The sequence below is a fragment of the Ursus arctos genome, unplaced genomic scaffold, assembly GCF_023065955.2.
Source record: "Ursus arctos isolate Adak ecotype North America unplaced genomic scaffold, UrsArc2.0 scaffold_15, whole genome shotgun sequence".
Classification (NCBI taxonomy): Eukaryota; Metazoa; Chordata; class Mammalia; order Carnivora; family Ursidae; genus Ursus; species Ursus arctos.
In genome coordinates, this window is record NW_026622819.1 from 29,334,661 (window position 1) to 29,359,095 (window position 24,435).

Consider the following 24,435-nt stretch of genomic DNA (forward strand, 5'->3'; position numbering starts at 1 on the left):
GTGCTGACCTTGCTTGGTAAGAACATCTCAGTAGGTTTGTAGCGCGGAGAGGCCTGGTGAGGGGTGAATAAGATGTGAGGAAGTAGAGGCAGCTCTGTTAAGAAAGCTGCCGCTGTGGAGAGGAGGTGGGCACATGCGTGCTGGGCAGTAGTTGGCCATTCTCGGGGTGGGAGAGACTTAGCACTGTGAGTACTCACACAGGCACCGGGTAGATAGGGGAGGGGATGGAGTCACAGGAGAAGGCGGGCGACAGATGGAATGCAGAACGCAGGGGGTGGGCCGAGCCCTGGACCTGGGGTTTGTGCACCTGGCTGCCCATTAGCCTCAGCTGAGCGCTTTACACTGACACCCAGGGCCCTGCCTTGCACGGATTCTGACTGAAGTAGTCTGGAGGGGACTACAGGCATTGGTAATTTTTTTAGTGATTCTAATGTGCACTTGGGGTTAAGGACTCCTGTAGTAAGTATTCGATAACTCTTTGTTGAGTCCTTTAAAAAAGTTTTGATCAGCGGGCGAATTCTCCTTAGCAACAATGAATATTTGATCATCTGCCGAGGGGGCTGTGAAGAAGTCCAAGACAGGGTCCCTGCTCTCCAGGGGCTTACAATCCCAGAGGAGAAATAGTAATATATACTTTGTAATTTATAAAAGTGCAAAATTAGTGGCACAACCGTTGGCAGGGTGAGATCAGGTCTGGGTGTTCTGGTGTCACGGGGAAGGTTTGGGCCTTGGAGGAGTGGTGGAAGCTAGGTAAGCAGGAAGAGGAGGGGCCTCCCATAGGACAGAAATCACAACAACCCATTTCTTGAGGATATCCCTGGTCCCAGCTGCTTTACGCACATTATCCCAAATATTAGTGCTATGCAAGAGAGTTCTATATCTCCATTTTACAGAGGAAGAAACTGAGGCTCAGGGGATTTAGTTTCAAGGCCTCAGCTAGCAATAAATAAGTGGCAGAATCAGGATTCACGCTTATGACTAATTGATTTCAAAGTCTGTGTCCTTTCCACTGTAGTGTCCTGGGACCCCCAGGGATTCCCAGACTCCCACTTACTATTTAGCACTGTAGCCCCAGGGGCATGTTGCTTTTACCAAAACGTGAAGTGGAGCAAGGCTTCTTCAGCTGGGGCCTTGGGGTCAGGGACACTGTGCAGGTGAAGCTCATGTACATCCTTCATCGATGTGGGGTCCCTGGACCAGCAGCGGCCCTTGGAAACGTCTTAGAAATGCACATTCTTCAGGCCCCTTCCCAGATGTACTGAATCAACAACCCCGAGGGGCAGGCCCAGCAATTTAAGAAGCCCTCCTGGTGATTCTGATGCAGCTTAATATTTGAGAACTGAAGTGTGAGTCCCTACTTCATTGGTACAAATCAAGACCTTGATTTGCTGTTGCGGCTGGTCTCTGAGCATCTGTGACATGCAGATGGGGAGAAAAAAACTGATGGATTCCAGCCCTGGAAAGGCAGTACTCTGATCTAGGAACTCAAATGTTAAAAGCAAGATCTGGTAGGGTGACTGAGTCTCAGTTCTAGAATAGTGTATAGATACCAATAAAGGGTAATACTGTAGTTGTGGGAAATATGTGATGGTGTTTTCCTCTTTGCAAATTTTAAAACTTGGCCAATCGTAGAGAAAGAAAAACAATCTTTGTCCCAAGCAGTGTCACAGGGGCCTCGAGGTACAACCCTTATGGAAATTGTCTGGTTTGCTCTAAAAGAACTGGCCATTGGGGCGCCTGGGTGGCTCCATCGTTAAGTGTCTGCCTTCGGCTCAGGGCGTGATCCTGGAGTCCTGGGATCGAGCCCCACATCAGGCTCCTCCGCCGGGAGCCTGCTTCTTTCTCTCCCACTCCCCCTGCTTGTGTTCCCTCTCTTGCTGGCTGTCTCTCTCTCTGTCACATAAATAAATAAAATCTTTAAAAAAAAAAAAAGAAAGAACTGGTCATTGACACATTTCCCGTTTGGTCATTGACAGGAGGAAGTGATCGGATATTTGAAACCAGGTACCGAATATCAAGTGAGCATGGCAGCTTATAGCAAGACTGGCAAAGGGCGGCTTAGCTCTCCTCAGCATGTGACCACGTTGCCCCAAGGTAAAATGGGTTCAGTTCATTACAAGTAGGAAAGCAGTGGGTGCTATTCATTCATCCCTTCATTCAGTATATATTAGTGAGGACCTACTGTGCACCAGGCACCATGCTAGGCTTGGTGTGAACCAAAACAGGCACAGCCTTTGCCCTCTCAGAACTTAGTGGAGTGGGTCAAGACATTACCTAGTTAAGGTGTAGTCAGTGGATTGTGGTAGATGCTATCTAGTGGTGTAAGAACATGTAAAGGGAGATTCCATGTAGGGGTGAGGTAAGAATTCCCTGGGGAGATGGCTACTAAGTGAAGGTCTGACCAGTAAGTGGGAATCAGGAAGGGGAGGAGGGGGAGTGGGAGAGGGGATTTTATAGGCAAAGGAAACCCAACGAAGGCTTATTGAGGTACACTGTGCTGGACACTGGGGGACAAAGGTGGCTCCATCACTATTGCTCACAAACTCATTGTGGAGGGAGAAGCAAACGGTAGGTGAGTAGCTCCAGGACATCTGAGGTCGGTGCAGCAGGCTCTGGAGCACTCAGGAGGGAGCACTCCTCTACCCCAAGGCTCAGGGAGGGTTTTAGAAATATCCACTTTGAAAACTACGTAGGATTACTCTAGGAAGAGATGGCAAGAAAAATGTTTCTGGCATTAGCAATAGTGTAGGTAAAGTCTGGGAGATGTGAAAGTCTGGATATTAAGATAGTAACAGCAGTTTCCTTGAGGTGATAGGATTGTGGGTGACTCTTACATCTTTACACGTGAGGGCATGTCCCAAATGTCCTACCATTGGTATGCATTCTGATGGTGGGGGCGACACACATACACACACACACACACACACACACACACACACAAGAATTGAACATGAATGACAGTAATGCTATGCATTTCATTTTCCTTGCAGGTGTCAATTCCAATATACAGAGAAGAAAGGTTACTAGGAGGTGGGAGTGTAGTTGAGGGCTTTAAAGGGTATGCACCATTGTGTGTCCCAGGGCCAATGGTGTGGTTGTAATTTAGTTAGATTTTCAGCCAGGGCATTGGGGGAAGGAGGAAAGACCAGCTCTCATTATCTCAAATCCTACATGGTAAATCCAGTTGTGATTTTGTGTGTGTGTGTGTGTGTGTGTGTGTGTGTGTGTTTGTTTGGCTTGGATTTGGAGGCTGTTCTGAACAGAGGTGTTTAGGCTGTAGGAAGCACATGTGCTTTTTATATATTAAACGTCTGCAGCAGCAAAGACCACAGCCAATTCTAGGTGTTTGCTGTCCCGCCTAGGTTCCTGCATGCCGCCGACAGCACCCCAGCAACCGCATGTCACTGTGGTCTCTGATTCTGAGGTGGCCATATCTTGGAAACCTGGGAAGAGTGAAGGAAGCTCCCCCATTGAGTACTATTCTGTGGAATTCATCAGGTAAGTTTTGTGTCGCCCTCGAAAGCCCTATGTATTGACCTCAGGTATTCCAAGCATGACAGGATACTGCATGGAGAGTTGTCTCCACTGTATGTGTATTTAAGAGATGACAAAGGCTTGAAGACCTATATTTATACTCTGTCCCTGGGCCAGCACCTGTCCCCACACCGCTTCAGAGGCCGGTCATCTGGTAAACCGGGCGCTCACCTTATCTCTTCCTCATCTCCCCTCCACCATCAGGACTGTCCTAGGCTCTAAAAACTCCCGAGGCATCATTGCCACAAGCCTGCCTGCATTTCAAGCTTGAAACTTGCCTCCCTGGCTTTGGAACATTATACTGAAATAAATATTTGATGGTGATTTTTCTTGAGGGAGGGGGAAAACAAACAAATATAAGTAACTGTTTCTTCTGCATACTTATTGCTGTGGGACAGATGTCTTGGTTTGGTTTCCACTTTTTTCTCTCCTGTACCTCTCCAGTTCTCATTATTCAGCTTAGCAGAGGGTAGAAGAGTGATGAGGAATTCTTCCAAAAGCTTACAGATAGAAAACATGGATTCTCAATGCTGCTATGTAATTGTAAGCAAAAATAAATAAAACAAAAACAAAAACAATGCACACATACCCCACACACACATACCCCCCCCACACACACACATACATTCACACACATACACACACACCCCTAGCAAAAAGGAATTCCCAATCTAAGGCCCTTCCTCTGAACTCTAGCTGCAGTTGAAGTGTGAACCGAAGCGCCTGGCTGATGCACACGCCTGTGGAGTTAGTGTTCCCTACATTAAAGCTGGTGGGGTGTGTCTAAGGCCTGCTGCCTCATGGATTCATAAAGAGACTAGTTCAGCACCTCATTCCCGAGGCTCTCTGAAACCAGGACCAAATGACTCTGCCAAGATTTTGATTAGCCCTGCTCTGTGGCTTGACTTCCTCACCTCCTCCTCTGTGGTGGAAAATAGATACTTGTTTCTTCAGAGAGGTGCTGCACTAGTCCCTTTAATGCTTGAGGACAGAGCTCATTGCAGGCAGGACTTGTTGACTTACAGGTGGCAGAAGGCTGGAAGATGAGGTGGTAATGTGGAGGCTCCTGGGACTTCCAAGTCCAGTGGCAAATCAAGTTCAGGGAAGATCTGATCTGAGCCAAAGCAGCCATTTGTCTCCATCCATCTCTGTGCTATGCTTTCCCCTTTATTGGTTTCATTTTCAAGCAGGCTTTTCTGGTGTGGTGGCAAGATGGCCACAAGGCACCAAAGACTTGCCATCTACTAGCATAACTCCCCACTGGAAAAGAGTGGCCATTTCTCAGTGGACCCATCGGAGTCTCAGTGTCCATTCTCATTGGCCAGGCTTGGGTTCCTCCTCTCTGGGCCAATCGCTGTGGCCTGGGAGGAGGCTACACTAATTGATCAGGCATTTCTTCATATTCTGAGCTCTGGGACTAAGGCCTGGTGGTTCATTGACCCCTGAAGTACATGGATTGGGAGAGTTCAGAAGGGTTGGTTCCTCATTTTTTAATGAAAAAGGGAAGACCAGATGCTGGGAAAATGAGGGGGGGGCAGGGAAGATGGCCACTGCAAAGCTCCAGACAGACGCTCATCATTGAAGATAATCTTCAAACCCACCGTTGAACAAATTTGGTAGCAAAGCTGGGTGTGCCTGGAATAGAAAAGATTCAAATCGTGCTTACAGTAGTAGTTAAACATGAAACACTGCAAGTCCTAAAACTTCGGCTTGCTCATCCATAAAACAGCGTGTGAAACTTAACATTTCGAATGCACTTGTCTAGCACCAGCAAAGCAAAATGTAATACTTCAAAATTTGGGGAAATGCAAAATTTTTCATGGGAACCCAGCAGACCATCTGTGTAACCCTCAGCAAAGATGATGGTTATCATTTATTTTTAATTTTGTGCTGAAACATGTATTTTGAACACTTGTTTTGAGCCTGGCCTATTGGCAAAAGGTAGAAATTGCGGTTTCTTAACCTGCATGCGCCTGAAAGTGGAAGATGAAAGGGGTTCATTGAGTTTAGAACCAGAAGACTGGAAGAAAGCTCTGCCACCATCCCCTGCCGGCCCCAAGGCCCTGCGTGAGTCACTTCCTGTGCCAAAACCTCAGTGCCTCTCAGAGTTCAGGGTCCCCCATGGGCTGGCCTGTTACTAGGGCTTGAGTGCAAGTCAGTTATTTTATTTGGAAGCAGGAATGAGAAGGTGGGGAGAGAGACAGGGAAGGAGGATGTGTAACTGTGTCTCCAAAGTTACTTCTACAGGCAACAGGGCCTTCTTATGGGGGCTTGATTTCATGGAGCTCTCCCTGAAGTATGTAGAATTCCTCTCAAATTTACCTAATCAAAGGACAGGAGCCATTACCCACAGGCCCCTGTTCTCCTCAGCTGATTGGGGGTTTCCTTCAGGGGTGTAAATTCCACACTTCTAGGCTCTGCTGTCATGTATATTAAGGACGGGGTCCTGGGCTAGAAAGAGGTGTGATGTGAGCACAGCATGTGCTTGAGGTCGGATGCGGGTCTACAAGGCCAGTCTGAGCTCACATGGAACTTTCCACACCTCAGCTACTGCTGAAATCAGAAGTGGAACAGCAGGAGGTGATGTGGGCCCCACAGGCATTGACCGCCAGTCCTTATCTGCAACATATGGGGGATAACCTTCCAGCCTTACAGTGTGTAATCAGGGGGATCAGCTGCAGTGACATAGGAGAAAGAGCTTTGTAGATGTTAAAACCTATTAGAGTGTATAGGGGTGTTATGTGCCTACGTTTAATAATTATACTTCTTCACCAGGAAAAATGCATTTTAACATTCAAAACAGTCTCCAACATTTGAGGGCTCAGGTCCCAGATTTTTATGTATTGACATTTAAAAATTATATACCACGCTAACAAACTGTTAATTTTTTTAAAAATCTCTTTATCTTGACAAATATAACTTTACAGTTTTCTGGAAAGCTAATTTTGAATTTAGAGTTCTTGGACATCTTGGAGTTCCAAATGGAACATGGTGGGATGGAGACAACTGCCCCCTGTTTCCAGCCCTGTGCTAGGAACTCTGCGTCTCTTACCTCTTCCAGAATATGTAACTCTGGTCAAATGATTTTACCTCAGAACCTCCGTGTCCTCATCTGTAATAGCAAGCTGAATTACTGATTCTGCTCATTGCAGAGTTGTTGGCTCCAGTCTTTACAGACATTTAATATGTTTCTTTTCTTCCCTCCACACCACGATTTCCCTTTTACAAGGAAAGAAATTGAGGTTCAAGTGCTTACGTGGCTTTGCCAAGGTAAAGTGACTGGCTGGGGACAAAAACAAGATCAGAAGTCTCCTGACTTCCAGTGCAGTGCTCTTTTTGTGAAACCCTGCATCCCTTTCATGTCTGTGATCCACCTTCTGAGATGGAAGCCTAGACTCAGTCCGCCCAGAGCCCTGCTGGGAAGGCAAGGGGAAGCCTCATCTTAGGCTGCTGTTTGCTGTTGGTCCAGCATGAAAGCTTTCACAGCTTGTTGTGGTATTTAATGTTTGGCCACAGAATAAAACCCCACATTCATTTGTAGACGTCTCAGAGCCTATCCCATTCTAGGCGAGTGCTCGAGGATATGTTTAGAGAGAGCTTTGTGAGCTCTAAATCAGAAACTGCAATTAGTGTGAAAAGCTTTTGGGAGTCTTTAGTCATTATTCTGCTTTCCCCAGAAAGGTCTGCTTTATGTTAATATTAAATTCCTCTTGCCCAGATACCTCCTGGGTACACAAACACCTGGGATAGGTCTTGGTGTGAGCCAGAAGTTTCTTCTTATAGCCAAGAGGCAGGCCTTTGGCAAGCCAAGCCTCGGAAATTGTAGAAATCATGTTCCCGCCGGAAGTTACCTTCAGATTTCAACCCTCTTAGTGTGAAGTTCTCCCGGAAGTCCTGTCTCTGGAAGATGAGCTTCCCCTCCCTCCCTCTGCCTTGGTAGGCGCTTATACATCAGTTGTTCTTCTTATTCAATGAGGATGATGATATCAAAGGCATTGGTAAGAAATTGTCTAAAAAACTTTTTAAGAGGTATTTAACTGGCTGATAAAAGATTAACCTGAGAAATTATACTGGACCAGAGTGTGGGGGTGCTGACTGCGGATTTGCTAGTTTTAGTGATATTTCAGGTGAATATTATATATTTATGGTGCTCTCTGAGTCATGGGCTTAAGACCAAGCAAATTTTTGTTTCTCATTCAGCTTCTGCCTCCTCAAAATGGAGGCCACCCATAGGGTGACCCCCTTGAAGGGGTGCTCTCAGTGACTGGGTCTCTGGCTCAGGGGGGAAATGAAGCTGTAGATGAACGTAATCTTCTGATCTCCCCCAAAGTTGGCCTGGGGGCTATTTATTCGCTTCCTCACTAAGAGTCGATTTTTTATTCTTAATCAGTTTAGAGAAGATTTGAAGAGACAGATTCTAAGTAAGCCTATAGGCCATAAGATACTTTACAGTGTTTTAAAAAGTGCCGCATTTGAGATGAAGGAGATTTTTTTTTCCCCTAAAGTGATACTGAAAATTTCTTTGGGGGCAGCAATGCTTACTGTTTATTAGAATAAGAACCAAGCATAAATATAGCTACCTATGATTTGAAATATTTTGGCTATAAATATCTGAGAAACGTTCCTCCTTCTGCCTAGGAATTTCCCCAGGGTAAGTGCCTTTCTCATAAGCAAAATATATATACTATGGTGACGATGAAAACCAAAGGCCTAGAAAAATATTCCTTACCTCTGATGTTCCAGTTGGGGTGCCATGCCCCACTTATGCTATCTATCAGTTTGGTTAAAGTTTTCACTTAAATATAGTTTTTCTGTAAGTGTGACCTGATGGGTTAAAATTGCTTGAGCTTTGCATTGACAATTGTTGGAAAGGGTAGATTAAAGCTTTCCGTGGCTGGTTTCTTTTTTTTTAAGTTTTTATTCAAATTCCAATTCATTAACGTAAGTGTACTATTCGTTTCAGGTGTACCATATAGTGATTCAGCACTTCCATACATCACCCAGTGCTCATCACAACAGGTGCCTTCTCCATCCCCGTCACCTCACTTAACCCATCCCCCCCACCCACCTCCCCTCTGGCAGCTGTCGGTTCTCTATACTTAAGAGTCTGTTTCTTGGCCTGCCTCTCTCTCTTTTTTCCCCTTTGCTCATTTGTTTTGTTTCTTAAATTCCACATATGAGTGATAGTGGCTTTTTTAAATAAAACGTCCACCACTGGCTTATTTGGAGTCCATGTGAAAGTTCACAATATTTCTGTATATGTATTAAGGACACTGGTCAAGACATGTTGATCTCAGTCTCAGCCCAAGACAGTTACACTAATAAAGGAGCAAAAGCAGTGCTTCTCCTCTTTTCCCTTTCACACCTTTCTGCTGAAGTAATTCCCTGGTCCCTTGCACATGCCTTCCATAATAAGACTTGCCAAATTCGTCTTCACACAGGGCTGCTTCTAAGCCGATCACAGAGCCTACCTATTGGTTTTGCTTGAGAATCTTAAGGTCATACACACTTGGGCGGGTTTTTAAAATTATTTCACAATTGATATTTTCGTCAAAGTCATCTGTCTTTCCATCCCGTCCAAAACTCTTCCTTAGTCTGCAAGTAACAAATGAATTAGTTTGCTCACAAGAAGTTACCTTGTAAAGGCTGTTACTAAAATGAAGATGAAATCTGGGATTCAGAATAGAAGCTGAGTGAATTATGGATTTCCCTTGAATAGTTTTAAGGGATGATGTGATTTGACTCATGGTCAAGGTCACAGCCTATAAAGGTTAAGGTTTTTCATTTAGAATTGAGACTTTAGAGAACAAACTGATGGTTACCAGAGAGGAGGTGGGGGGTGGGGATGGCTGAAATAGGTGATAGGGATGAAGGCGTGCACCTGTTGTGATGAGCACTGGGTGTGTATGGAAGTGTTGAATCAATATATTGTACACCTGACACTAATATAACACCGTATGGGAACTACACTGGAATTAAAATAAAAAATAAAGAATTGAGACTTATAGTCCAATCCTTGGTTTCATCTTTCCAGTTGGAATTTGTTCAAATGTGGACTCAGAAAACACAGCTCGGAGCTGGCCTCTACACCTGGGCACAAATTGCTCAGTTCCGATTCTTAGCTTCCTTATGTGTAAAGTAAGGCTGGACCATCTGCGCTCTAAATCCCAGTGACTCTGATTGCTGTTCGCGTGACAAAGGTGAGGCAGAAGAGAATGGTGGTTTAACCAGAGGCTCTGGAGCTGGCTCCCTGGTCCAGCCCTTCCCCCTACCACTCCTCAGCTGTGTCATCTTAGGTGGACTATTTAACTTCTCTTTGCCTCCGACAGAAGAATGGGGATAACAGTTCATTTACCTCATGGAGTTGTTGTGAGAGTCAATGAGGTGATGCACACGAAATGTACAGAACAGCTCCGGGCCCACAAAAGTGCTCAGTCAGTGTGCACCACTGCTATCATGGCTTTGGGGATAGATCTCTTCTGCTTTCATAAAGAGCCACGTTCTTTCCTGGTTAGAAGTCTTTATGTTTGCTGTTCTCTGCCAGAATAGTTCTTCTACCTCTTTACCTGGCTAACTCTTACTCATCCTTCAGGACCCCTGCTGAAGTACCACCTTCTGCAGGAAGCCTTCCTTGAACCCTTGCCCCCTCCCCGGACTAGGTTAGGTACACCTACAACATTTACTTGCGACACTCTGCACACTTGTAGTTAATTACTTGTCCAAGGTCTATCCTCTCCAGGACATGAGGGCAATATCTTGACTTGCTCCCCTTTGTGGAACATAGCACCTAGCCTGGGGTGAACACACCACGCATCACATAGGTGCTGGTGAACATTTGGACACAGCAGTCATGGGATCGAATTGAGAGAATACCCAAACTAGCTGGAACCTTGCACAAGATCCTCAAGCTCCCTGAGCCCTACTTGCATCCACTCTAAAGTGTGGATGGTGACAGTGGCTGCGCCAGGAGGCTTGAGAAGATGAAAAGCTATCCGTACAGCACTTAGAGAGGGAGCTTATGGAAGATTTTTTTATGTTGGGTCTTTTCCTTACCCTGAGCCACATGGAAATGGAAATGTATTGGCGCATGAATGGGGTGGGCATGTCAATGAATCCTTTACCACTAATCTCAGAGGCCACAACAGGCCACCTTACCAACTGCAGAAGTAGAAGCCAGGCAAACCCAACATGGATCTGCACCTGCATCTCCCTCCTTTCCCCCCGATCCCGAGTTATTTACTGCTTTTGTTTTCTTTTCATAAAAGGAATATTGGTGTATGGCAATGCTTCAAATAATACAAAATGTAAGACTAGGACATTCCCATTGTTATTTTATTTCATACTGAATTATAACTTGTGTTTTAGAGCTCTTCATAATATGTAAGTGAATTGCCAGGTTTTTTTTTTTCTAGCATTTTACTAGAATTTATAGCAATAATTGGGTAACGGGCTGCAATATTTAACAGTGATGTAACCCTGTGTTTGTTTTCCTGCCCGAAGAAGTACAGAGCTTCAAATATTTAAAGAATTGTTCTTATATAATTAATAAATTTGGGGAAGAATGGGAAAAAAATGAAAAATCTTCCTTTCCTTTCAAGGAAGTGTTTAGGAAGTTGCACCATTTAAGTATAAGCCTTCCTTACCACCACTGCTGGAATTCGAAATAAGAATGGGCTTGCTTTGATGTCAGCTGAGATTTCATATTAACAAGTGGTGCTTCACCGTATTGCATGGTGCACTGGGTGTTATACGCAACTAATGAATCGTCGAGCCTTACATCGGAAACCGGGGATGTACTATATGGTGACTAACATAAAATAATAAAAAATCATTAAAAAAAAAAAAAAGTGGTGCTTCACCAAAAAAAAAAAAAATTTTTTTCTTATCTTTAGTTTCCAAATCCAAGATCTTAGACCCGCCTTCCAGACTGGTGCCTGATCCCAGCCACTCTGGGAGCCAACAAGTTCCTCCCCTTAGGCTCAAATGGAAGGGTGGTTCCGAACGTTTTTGCAGAAGTCTGACCTACAGTTCTACAAATCGATCCCTTAAGGATTCCATCCTTCCTACCATGAGCTACCCTGGTCAGACTAATGGGAGCTCACATAAATTGAATTCTTGTGCAACAGCATTGGGAGTCATTTGTAAACTGTAAGTGAAAGTGTGCTCTCCAGTTGTCTCGCCGGGACACATTGCCAGCTGAGTTTATCGTTACCCCATTCTATCCATCTGTTTGCATTTGGTTGGGTTGAACCAATTCATAAATAAAGAAAGAAGGCTGAAAGCTGAAAGTCAAATAATGCATCTTTTTTTTTTTTTTTTTTTTGCACTGTGACTTCTTAGTGGTTTTGGACTTTCCTCTGAAATTCATTTTAATGCAGAGCAAATCCTGCATAAAACCAGTCTACAAAATTGACAGAGAATCAGAGGCTCTTCTGTGTGTGAGGTTTTCTCTTCCCCTCCTGTGTTCGCCCTGGATAATCTATGGGATTGTGTCTCTTCTCTTATGGCAGGGTGTTTAACCTACAGTCTGTAGATTCCCAAGGGGTCCATGGATAGAATTCAAGGGGTCCTTGGACTTTGGTTGGACAAAAATTACATTCTTAGCTTATCAACTGAAATTTAATGTTCCCTTCAAATATGAATATAGTCAACAAACCACAGTAGTATTAGCAATTTCTGTGGCTTTGTCAGTAACAGAATCACAGATATGTTCTTATCCCATTACAAGTGTGGTGCATATCTCAAAGTATCAGTCATGCTTATCACTACTTTGAAATAATTGTAGTATTAAATCCATTGCTAGATATTATTACTTAATGTATTAATAAAGATCTGTGTCTATTATCATAATCATAATTTTTATTGTTTAGATCATTGTTTTCAGTATAATTGGTGTCCTTTTTGATCCTAAGTATTTTGTTTGGTGCATTTAAAAATATTATTCTGAGAAGGGTTTATAAAGTCCTCCTCAGATGGTTGAAGTGGCACAAAGGTGAAGACTGTTGTCTCCGATCAGGGGTTGGCAAACTTTGTTTCACAGGGTCAGATGGTAAATATTTTGTGCTTTCCCAGCTCTATAGTCTCTGTCTCAACTACTCAATTCTGCCATTGTAGCAAGAAAGCAGTCATAGACAATACCTAAACAAACGGGTGAGATTGTGTCCCCAAAAAACTTCATTTACAAAAACGGGCAGCAGGCTGAAGTTTTCTACCCCCTGATTTAGGACATCATGTTACTCTTAAGGTCAAATTTGGAAGCTGTTTCAATTCATCTTAGCCAGTCATTATCAGATACCTACTATGTGCGTATATTCATCCAAACATGTACATATTGAGTATCTTCTTTGTGCAAAGCATGAACGAGAGATTTAGGGGTCAAACAGCTGTGCCCCCACTTGGACAATCCAGTGGGGAAGGCAGAGGAGGGCATAGTCCCAAGTGGTAAGTGTTACAGGCAGGGGTGGGGACCAGGAGACTAGAGGAATACCAGCTTGACATCTGATGCAGTTTTGAAGGAGTCTGGGAAGGCTTTTTACAGGAGCTAAGAAGGGCACATTGGCAGGCAAAGGGGAGGGAAGACACAGCCTGAAAAGGGTCAAGCCACAAGAAGCTACTTGAGTGATGGCTTGGAGGCAAGAAGAAAATGGTCCTGGGATTGCTTAGAAAGTCTGAAGCTTTGTAAGGCTAAAGATAAGGCTAGATGGGTAAATCGGGGTCAGAGCAAGAAAGGCATAATAACGGAGCTCACATTTGTTCTGAAGGGAGCTATGGAGAGTGTTAAGCAGGAGAGGGACTGATAGTATTTGCATTTTTGAAAGATCACCCAGACTTTCCCAGGAACACAGAGATGAATAACACAGTCAGCATGGTTAATGAGCTCACTGTCTTGTAGGAAAGACAGAAATATAAAATAACATTAGAAGGTGATATAATCAGTGTAATATTAGAATCAGATTTAAGGCGTGAGAGAGTCCTGAGCAGAGTCTTCTTAGTTCTGTTTCTGAGATGACGCTTAGAAGGAATAACGTGAAGGAAAATATTTAGGAAAGAAGCCTCCAAATACTCTAAGGTTCTCCCGAAAACATTAAACCATGGAATGTTAGGTCGGATGCTGAGGGAAGGAGGCCACACATATCTCCGGCGTACTCTAATTAGGCTTTTGGTCCACTCCCTCTCAGACCAGTCAAGTGGCCTCTACTGTCAAGGCCATTCTGGATGTCCTGCTGAATCCCCTGGAGGACTGTTTTCTGCACCAACGAATTCCATTCTCAAATGTATTTTCCTAGCAGGATTTAACCATTCTTAGACCAGTTTCCTAGTTAATGTCTGAAGCACACTTGAGCTTCACTCCTCAGCCCAGCTCCAGCTTTCTAGAGAAAGGGTCTCAAACTGTGAGCAATTACTCAGTAGAAGGTAATGAGACCAGTTGAGGGGTCCTGAAGGAGAGTTTTTAGAAAGTGAAATAGGACAGAAGAGAGAATAGCAGAGATACGGTATCACACGTAGTAAAACTAGGAATTATTTTATGAGACGTATGTTTCAGTTGTGTGTGTGTGTGTGTGTGTGTGTGTGTGTGTGTGGTGTGTCCTGGGTCACAGTATCCGATGTATGTCTTACTGTGGCTCATTCAAAGACTGAAAAACAGTGCTGGAGAGCATGACATATCTAGAACATATTTGGAGTTGAACAGGCTTCATATGCCACTTTGTATGACACAGTAAGCCATAGATTTCTCTCCATGGCTGACAAAATCTGCTTTCTTTATTCTTAGAATTTTAGAGTTGAAAGCTCCAACTTAAGTATTCTAGGAAAAAAAAAGAAAAACAGCAACTTCCAGTACAGTGTTTTTCAGATTATGGGTCACAACATTTCAGTGGGTGGTGAGATTGATTTAGTGGGTTCTTACCAGTTTAGGAAAAAAAAAAAAAAAGAAAGAAAGAAAGGAAAAGAAGAGAAAGAAAAGAGCAAAGTGAATAGAGTAAGGATAAGTATTTTTCCTTGAAAGTTTTTTTTTTTCAGTTTTGTACTCATATGTAAGTCATATGCAAACATACATATAGGTATACTGGGTTACTATGCATAAACATTATTTGTTATGGTGAGTCTAGGTTCAGGTTACTGAACGACGTCCAACCTGCTATCCTGTTCAGAAAGCCTCTGTTCCATCCCTGATGGCCATCCAACTTCTGCTTCAATATAGCTCGACACTTCTGAGGCAGCTGGCTTCATTGTCAACCATTCCTAAGTGCCATTAAGAGTTTCCCTTAATGTTGAGGGATCAGTGCTGCCATTGGCTTCCCTGTAAAGGGACCACTGGGCCTCCTAGTCCAATATAGACAACACGGAGGTGTCTTGGCCGTCTTCATTTGGCACACATGTAAAGACACCATTCTAGGCTCACTGTCTCGAGCCAAGCAATACCAACCCTTTGAACTCTTCCTCGAGTGGAGATGTGTCTGGAGCACGTCCTGTTGAGCAATCAGCCTAGAAAACTACATCTCCCCAGGGTCTGGGCACGGGGCCATTCAACAGCAGCTTGTCGGGAGAATTCATACTTCGTGTGTGACCACTTTTTAAAGTCCAGTTTTATGCCCCTGCCTTCCCCATAGATTTTTGCCACACCTGGTTTTCTCTGCCTTTGTGTATGTGCTATCGGCTTTTAAAAGATTTTACATTTACCATTTGAGCTGGCTTTGCCGTGATGTTTCTATATATGGAGCTCATTTTGAATTTTTATCCTATCATGCATCTTATTTGTAAGGCCAGTTCCCAGGCAACTGTTTGCATTTCCTAAAATTCTTCTGGTTATTTTAGATTTTCTTCTTACTTTTATTGAGGTATGATTGACAAATAAAAAGTGCATATATTTAGGTTGTACAATGTGATTATTAAAAGGTGTATAATATGATGATTTAATATGTGTATGCATTTGTGTAATGATGGCCGCAATCGAGTTAATTAATACATCCATTATTTCGCATAGTTACCTTTGTGTGTGTGCATGTGCACGCGTGGGTGGTGAGAACACTTAAGATTTACTCTCGGCAAATTTCAAGAATACGATAAGTATTATTAACCATAATCACTACATTATACATTAGATCCCCAGAACTATTCATCTGAAAGCTGACAGTTTATACTCTTTGACCAACCTCTTATATTTCCTACACTCTCCAGTCCTTGGCAACAAACATTCAACTCTCTGGTTCTTTGAGTTCAACTTTTCTAGATTCCATATATAAACATGAAATCATACAGTATTTGTCTTTCTCCTTCTGCCTGATTTCACTTAACATAATGTCCTCATTTTATCTGTTCTTCTGTAAATGGCAGAAGTTTCTTCTTTCTCATGTCTGAATAGTATTTCATTATATATAATTAAATAAACATATACATATGTATGTATGTATGTGTATACACACCCCCCCCCACATCAAAGGCAATTATGTTTTAGTGGTTCAGCTTTATCAAGTCTTTTTTTTAAAAAAGATTTTATTTATTTATTTGACAGAGTGAGAGAGCACAAGCAGGGGGAACAGGGGGAAAAGTAGAGGGAGAGGGAGAAGCAAGCTCCCCCCCTGAGCAGGAAACCTGATGCGGGGCTCGATCCCAGGACCCTGAGATCATGACCTGAGCTGAAGGCAGACACTTAACCATCTGAGCCACCCAGGCGCCCCATCAGGTCTTTCAAAAACATGTAATATAACTATCACTTCTCTTTTTTTACTCATATTTCATGAGTTTATATAATATGACATTAAATAACTTAATTACAATAACAAATATAAAAGTCATAAATAGATGTGGGAATGAACACAACTGACTCTTGATAAGCCACTAGCTGAATCAGTGAGAACAAATGAAGATCATTGGTTAATTTGATAAGTTGGTTAAGCAGAGGTTGGTAAGGAGAGCTTTGACTATGTGTGATATGCACAGGGTGCCGTATACTCATTTACCTACTTATAGCTAGTGTTTTTATACGCTACACCCATCTTTTATATAGATTCATTGATCGTTCATTTCCAGGACCCATACTGGCTTCAGATAGTCCACACTGTATTTTACATGTAGCTAGTGCTTAATGTGCTCAGATCATACAGAGAGCTGATGTTGCTCTTGTCTCTCCTCCACCCACAGATACTCTATTCCTTTTCAGTTATCAAAACACAAATACATTTGAAATCTAACTCAAGTTCTTCCTGGTCTCCTAGACCTTCCCCAACATTCCAGTTCACATTGACCCATTCAAATACAGCTGACCCTTGAACAACACAGGTTTGAACTGCATAGGTCCACTTATATATGGATTATTTTTTTGATACAGTACTGTAAGTGTATTTTCCTTATAATTTTCTTAACATTATCTATTCTCTTATTTTATTGTAAAAATACAGAATATAGTATTATGTAACATACACAATATGTGTTAATTGACTTTATGCTATTGATAAGGTCAATAGTAGGCTGTTAAGTTTGGGGGAGTCAAGAGTTATACATGGCTTTTTGGCTGCACAGGGACCTCAGCACCCCTCACCCCCATGTTGTTCAAGGGTCAGCTGTATAACACTTGAAATATGCTATTTTGCTTTGGCTTCCTACTGATCCTAAGATACATTATTTCTCAATTACATTATAAACTCCCTAAGAATGGAACCGTGTTTACAGTTCCTTGGAGCCTTCTAGAATATAGCTTCTGTGATGGGTGCCCTGTTGATAATCAGTCACATCCCAGTTGAGTAGCCCAAGGCAGCCACCTGCTGGGCTTGATGGTACCAAGAAAAATGAATGTCCACATAAGGTTGAAGTTGGCAATAGGCAAGGTAGTCAAAATGCCACAGGAAAGGGAATAAGACAGAAAAATGTACCAGCCAGTGGTTCTATGACTTTGGATAAATTACTTGTTTTCTGTGTTCACATGGGTAGAATGAGAGACTGGACCAGATAAGTGACTTTTAAAGCTTTTGGGGTCATGATTATCTTCGAGAATCTGATAAAAAGCTAAGGACACTTTACTCAGGTAACTGAAATGATGCTCATACCTACAATCTTGCTTGTAATTTCTGAGAGCCCTCAGACATCTGGACCAGTTGATCTGTAAGGTATCTGATAACCAGGCTGCATGCTAACGTTGCCAGTGGTGCTGCTGCTTCCCACCAGAATGAACCAGTGAGTCTCCATTACTAGAGTCGGCTGATGGAGTTTTGAGCAGGCACTGCTGACTGCATTGTACCTGCCCCATCACGGCCACTCCAGCTGAAACACCTTCCAAAGGCATTTGCTCTCCTGGGATGCGGGATGCCCAACCCAACCCTATCCCACTATTTGGAAAAGTGTTTCAAGTGCCCACCAGGCTGGTGGCTGCCCATTTTTACCTGGGATGGCAACACATTCCTGATTTACCCCCCCCCCCCATGCCTTTTTGCTGGTGGGGAAATGGGCAGGCTGGTGTTGCTCTGAGGATTTAACTGGCAACTTTGTAGTCAGAACAGAGTGATTTTCTTCAGTGGAGAAAGATAAAGCTTTTGTTTGAGGGTGATCTAAGACAATCCTTTTGCCTAGTTATCTCTCTCTTGACTTCACCTTTGCACTTTTGTACCTCAAGAGATTCCAAAAACATTTAAATGTGAAACTCATGACCAAATCAGAGGCAAAATGTTAAAGGTTTTGGACTGGTATTCAATCTGCATAAGCTTTGCTCTCTCACTTGATATCATGAATTAAATGTTAATGATTTCAATCTCTTATTCGCTGAAAATACAGCTTTCTTTCCTGCATTTATAGCTTTCTTTCCTGCATTAAATGAACAAATACAATGTAGTCTCCTTTTTTGTGTGTGGGGGAAGGGCTGTCATTTCTACGTGAAGATCGTTGCAGATATTTGCAGGTAGTCCTGGGTAAACAATGGCACATTCTGAGAGCAGTTACATGTCATTTCCTCTATAAATGCCACAGGAAAGCTTAGCAAAGAACGGGAGCATTTTATCTAAAGATCACATCTTTTCGGTCAACTATTAGGTTTCCCTGGTGGCTTTCCTCTGTGACGTGATTTTGTTCTTTTTTTTTTTTTTTTTGAACAATAGAAATTTATTTTCTTGCAGTTCTGGAGGCTAGAAGTTTAAAATCAAGGTGTTTAAGTCTAGAGCCTTCTTCTGAAGGCTGTGACGTGATCTTGTTCTAATTTGAGCTTGTAAATGTGTTTCCGTCCACTCGCTGAGATTTTCTCTTTGATGACAAAGTTAGTTTACGCAAGAAGTCCATCTCTAGGGAAAGGATATCAAGAAAGAGAAATGAGCCGTACTTCCTCCGGTGAGCATGCCCCATGATCGCTGCTTCTCCAAACAGATGAATTCTTACAGGACGTGGGCCCCACACACTACTTGTTTTCGTGATGAGCTTGAGAGAGCATTTTTGACGGGGCTTAAGGACTCCATTTGGCCTTTAATTCCTGCCAATGAGAAGCGAAGCAAGCACATATTCGAGAAATCCACAGATCATCCAGGCATCTCCTTTCAGCAAAATAAGTCTCTGTTTCCTTGCCTGATAAGTTGTTTATAAGGGATAAACATCACTCTTTTTTGCTTTCTGCCTTTCTCTAAATATCTGTGAGCAGAGGCATTTAACGATCGTGGTCAGGAAGCAAGCTAAAGGATGAACAGCCTCCCCAACCACGACAGCCCCAAGTTTTCAGCCAGTATCAAAGATCTTCTTAATCCAGCCTTTCCTCATGCACCCCAGTTGGCCTCACGATTTATCAGCTGTGTGAACTCGGGCAAGTTACTTACTCATTTAATGCCTCAGTTTCCACTGTAAAAATAAGGGGAGAAAGGTGTTTAATATTAATCTCCTGCATAGATTCTATGAACAAGATTGGTTCTTTACAGGCATTTGATAAATGGTAACTATTATTAGCTACGAACACAAAACATCCACTTGAATTAGGCCCTTCATACCATCCCGCAGCCATGCACCACCATTTCCAAGTTTCTTTTTTTTTTTGAAAGTATATGTGTGTGTGTGTGTGTGTGTGTGTGTGTGTGTGTATTTTAAGATTTTATTTATTTGACAGGGAGAGAGCACAAGCAGGGAGAGTGGCAGGCAGAGTGAGAGGGAGAAGCAGGCTCCCCTCCAAGCTGGGAGCCCAGTGTGGGGCTCTGTCACAGGACCCCGGGATCACGACCTGAGCCGAAGGCAGACGCTTAACCAGCCAAGCCACCGAGGTGCCCCCCAAGTTTCAGCCTGCTGTTATTATTACCTGGGGTGCTCTTCTCCCCACTGGGATGCCACCCTATAAAGCAGAGCTATCCAGTAGAAATATAATGCAAGCCCTATGTGAAATTTGAAGTTTTCTAATAGTGACATTAAAGAGGCAACATGAAAAAAGTGAAATTAATTTTAATAACATATATTTTAACCCTCTGAATCCAAAATGTTATCATCTCAACATGTGATCAATAAGATATTTTACGTTCTTTTTTTCCTTTGAAATCCACTGTATACTTTACACTCATGGCACATGTCAGTTCAGATGAACTGTATTTCAAGGGCTGACAAGCCCCAGGGGCTGGATGCGCCCAGGTTTAGAGTAGTAAGCAGGTGACCCAGGGTCCTCTACTCTCTCTGTGATGTGGGCAAGTCCCTTATATAATGGCCAAAATACGCTGAGTGTTTACGATATGATGCCAGGCACTATGCTGAGGATATAGATTCATTGAATCTTCATGACAGTCCTCTTAGATAAGTACTTTTATTACTTAAAGAAGTTAAATAGCAGCTAGTAAGTAGGAGAGGCAGGATTTGAACGGCTCTGTCCAACCCCAGAGTTTGTAACCCTTACCTTCTGCTCATCGCCTCCCAGGTGGGAGCTCTAAGCAAGCGTCTGCATTCTCTATAGGGTTCTTGGAAGAACGTATGAAAATTCAGCGAGTTGGCACAGTTGTACAATTTTGGTAAGAGCAAGAATGGCCGTGGACAGAATCTTCTTGGGTTTTCCCATGGCAGTTCATGCAATTAGTCACCCTGTAAAACTTACATTTGTTTACTTTGTGAACAGATTGTGAATGGATGGAATCTGTGCTCTCCTGACCTCTGGGAATGGGGACGGTTAGGGGAAGGCTTGTTTATGAAACATCTGGAAGACAAAGTCCTTGAAAATGAACTCCTATATGGAGATCTTTTTATCAGAGTCAAACCCATGCCGAGGAAAAGCAGATGATCTTGAAACAGTGCTTAAAACTGACCTTGAAGATGATCTACTTGTTTTTATTGGCAGGGACCTAATAATTATGACCTATGATTTAAAATCAAGATGACTTTTAGATAGGAAGAGCTGACTCGTTTTTATAAGCTTTATTGCTAGAGTCCGAATGCAACGCGTTAGTTTACACAGCCAGCAAGCTGCCCTTCCTTTTTGCTCCTCCTGAATTACTGCTTCTTGTTTTGTTTTGTTTTTAATCCATAAAGACCAGATTCGAAAATGAGTTGGGCCTTAATCCAAGAGCGGGTCCAGATGAACTCCACGGTTATCAAGGACCTGGATCCAGAAACCAACTACCAGTTTGCCTTGAGGGCTGTGAATGCCCATGGCCGCAGCCCCCGCAGCCAGCCCAGCAACACCGTCAGGACCTTCTGTGAGTACCTTGGCCCCTTGGAAGGACAGACGTAGCTGCTTTGCCGGGGTTGCCTGGCAAGGACCCGTTGACTGGGGTTTCTTAGTGCCGTGCAGAGGGACAGCCTGCTGTGAGGTTATCCTCAGCTTTTGCTGCTGTGCTTTTCCCAGCACTTTGGAAGTTCGAGGCTCTCCACAGGGACACAGGCTGTTTCTATGTACAGGAGGTCAGCAGAAGGTTTATTTCTGCATCGTCCTTGGGGAGTTCGAGGTCACTGTTCTTTCACAATTACAGAACAAACCACATACCAAGATGATGTGCAGCCTCCCCCACCTCCTGGCCTTTGCATCTTTTGAGCAAATGGGTTCATCTGAGAATCTAGGAGAAACAAATAATGCTCCCAGACTCTTTGGGGTTAGCGTTCATCTGCATAACTGAGGACACTCAAGTACAATCAGTCCTGCGGAATGATGGTCAGGGAGAATCAGTCAGTGGTGCGCTGATGTGTGGCTATGGGTCATCGGATGGCAAAAGTTCCTGTGTGTCGTAGTGTCTCCCTGGGAGGCTCGGGGAGGCTTGGGCCACTGGCTATCACATCACCCAGGGATTTTGTGAAAAGTCAGATTCTGATTATCGCCTGGGGTTTGAGAAGTTTCTGCATGATTCAGGCAAGAACCACACTTTGATTGCTTAGACCACCTTGCCAACCCTGGCTTAGAAATCTTTGTCTTTTGGAAATGGGGGCATATTGACATAAACTTAGAACACTGGAGTGGGGAGATCTCAGAATTGGAATGTTGGCACTTTTTTGTTTGAAAACTCTGTAATCTTTTCAGTTTTAACAACAAATTCCTCTAGGTTCCTGTGTCTAAAGACCCCTGCTGCTACCCCAGGTCCTCTTTACGTAGAGAGGAACTCCCAGAAAAGAAGCCTACCTTATTTTGTTTTCTTTCCCTTCCCCTGTGTTCATCTGCTTTGTTTCTTAAATTCCACATATGAGTGAAATCATGTGGTATTTGTCTTTCTCTGACTGACTTATTTCGCTTAGCATAATACCCTCTAGTTCCATCCACGTTGTTGCAAATATTCCATTGTATATATGTACACCATATATATCTTTTTTGTCCACTCATCTGTTGATGGACATCTGGGCTCTTTCCATAGTTTGGCTATTGAGAACATTGCTGCTATAAACATTGGGGTGCATGTGCCCCTTCAAATCACTATGTTTGTATCCTTTGGATAAATATCTAGTAGTGCAATTGCTGGGTCATAGGGTAGCTCTATTTTTAACTTTTTGAGGAGCCTCCATTCTCTTTTCCAGAGTGGCTCCACCAGTTTACAATCCTACCAACTGTGTAAGAGGGTTCCCTTCTCTGCCTCCTTGCCAACTTCTGTTGTTTCATGAAATGAAATCAGAAAGGAAGACAAACCATGAGAGACTCTTAACTCTAGGAACAAACTGAGGGTTGCTAGAGGGGAGGTGGGTGGGGAGATGGGTTAACTGGGTGATGGGCATTAAGGAGGGCACGGGATGTAATGAGCCCTGGGCAGTATATGCAACTGATGAATCACTAAATTCTACCTCTGAAAATAATAATGTACTGTATGTTAATTACATTGATTTTAAATTAAAAAAAGAAAAGAAGCCTACCTAACCCTGCCAGTTGCTTTCTGTTGGCCAGCGCCAGTCTGAGTAAGCTCCTCCCCATCCTTCCACAGTATCTGCAGGCTGACTTCCAGGGCCACGGCTGTTTCCAGGGGTGTGGATTCACCACGTTCCCCAAGTCCTAGGAATCTTTCCTGAGAACAACCCTTACCCTAACCTTGAATTTCAGGGCTTCTTCCTTCAGACTGAACTGTTGGCCGTTATGGGGCTATGGTGAGGCCACCCCTCACACATATGTACACACTCCCCTACATACACATGCACACACACGTATACAGACCTGTACACGCACACAGACACGCATACCTACACAGTAACTATCATCACCCAGCAATTGTTTCATTCTCCTTCTTCTTTAGGATTTAGAAGCTCAAACTCCCCAGTCATATGACAAGGGATGAAGCTCTTTCTTTCCGGAAGACATGTTAATGATTCTATTTCAAATCCAGGAAGGGTCTCCTTCCACTCTTGCTGGGTGAGAGCCTTGCTATAATCTTTGGTTAAGCTCTGGGGTGTAGGGCCAAAACTGGGGCAACAGTGGCCGGGCCAGGCCCCGGGACCTGCCTGTGTTTCCACACATGCAGTTTGCCCTTTCGCACCGTGGGCTGAGCAGGGGCGCCCCCGCCCACCCGCTTCCCCAGCGTCCAGCTCCTCCGCTCCTGTCCGGGGAGCTGCCCCGCACTCTTTCCCTCGGTGCTTTCCTGTAGCTTCTTCTCCACGTGCACAAGGAGGTAGAAGGATGAGATGCGACCCCTGGCGCCGGCCCTGCGTGTGGGTGTGGACACTGCAGTCCCAGGAGGGGGCAGAGGTGGGGACGTCTCTTCAACTTTTTTTTTTTTTTTTTTAAGTAGAAACCCTGGTCTGGGCTCGCAGTTTCTGATGATTATTTCCCACTGGTGGGTGGCAGCTTTGTGAATGAAGTGACATAAGGCATGTGAAATTGCTTCACGAATATGTAACGTTACATTACGATTGGTCCCCTGTGTGAACTAAGACTGTATCATTGCAAAGTAATTATGTGTAGGGAACATGGCTGATTCAATGGGAACTATCAACTGTGAAATATTCTGAAATAAATAAAATTTAACTATGTCTTACATATATACAGCTACTCAAATCAGGAAAAGAGAAATAGAATTGATTAGAGGGCTGGTTTCATAAGTGCATGAGAATGTGCTATAATTGGCATTTCAGTTGGGAGTTTTTTTCTCATGATTGCTTCAAATATTTTAGAAAACCCTGTATTCTGCCCCATTCACACTTCTTATTTTGCGATTAGTTTCCCAAACCCATTTTTCCGTATATAAAATAACCTAATTATCAATTAACACTTATCTGAATTAGAATAAATTCTCAGTATCAGAGCTACCATTACAAGAATCTCCTATGAGTCAGGCAGTGCACTGAGCACATTAACTAAGAAATTCCATGTTGATTCTTTTTTTTTTTTTTTTAAGATTTTTTTAATTTATTTATGTGACAGAGAGACAGCCAGCGAGAGAGGGAGCACAGCAGGGGGAGCGGGAGAGGAAGAAGCAGGTTCCCAGCGGAGGAGCCCGATGTGGGACTCGATCCCGGAACGCCGGGATCACGCCCTGAGTCGAAGGCAGACGCTTTAACGAC

General features: G+C 43.4%; 1 protein-coding gene across 2 annotated transcripts in view; it reads left to right on the forward strand.

Annotated features, from left to right (window-relative positions):
• The window catches only part of EGFLAM (EGF like, fibronectin type III and laminin G domains), a 250,445-nt gene that overhangs the window by 147,708 nt on the left and 78,302 nt on the right, over nt 1-24,435 (forward strand). For both annotated transcript variants that reach the window (XM_044387045.3, XM_026506843.4), the window contains 3 exons: nt 1,977-2,094; nt 3,363-3,498; nt 20,998-21,164. In XM_044387045.3, the coding sequence (XP_044242980.2) occupies nt 1,977-2,094; nt 3,363-3,498; nt 20,998-21,164 (421 nt within the window). The remainder of the gene's footprint in view (nt 1-1,976; nt 2,095-3,362; nt 3,499-20,997; nt 21,165-24,435) is intronic.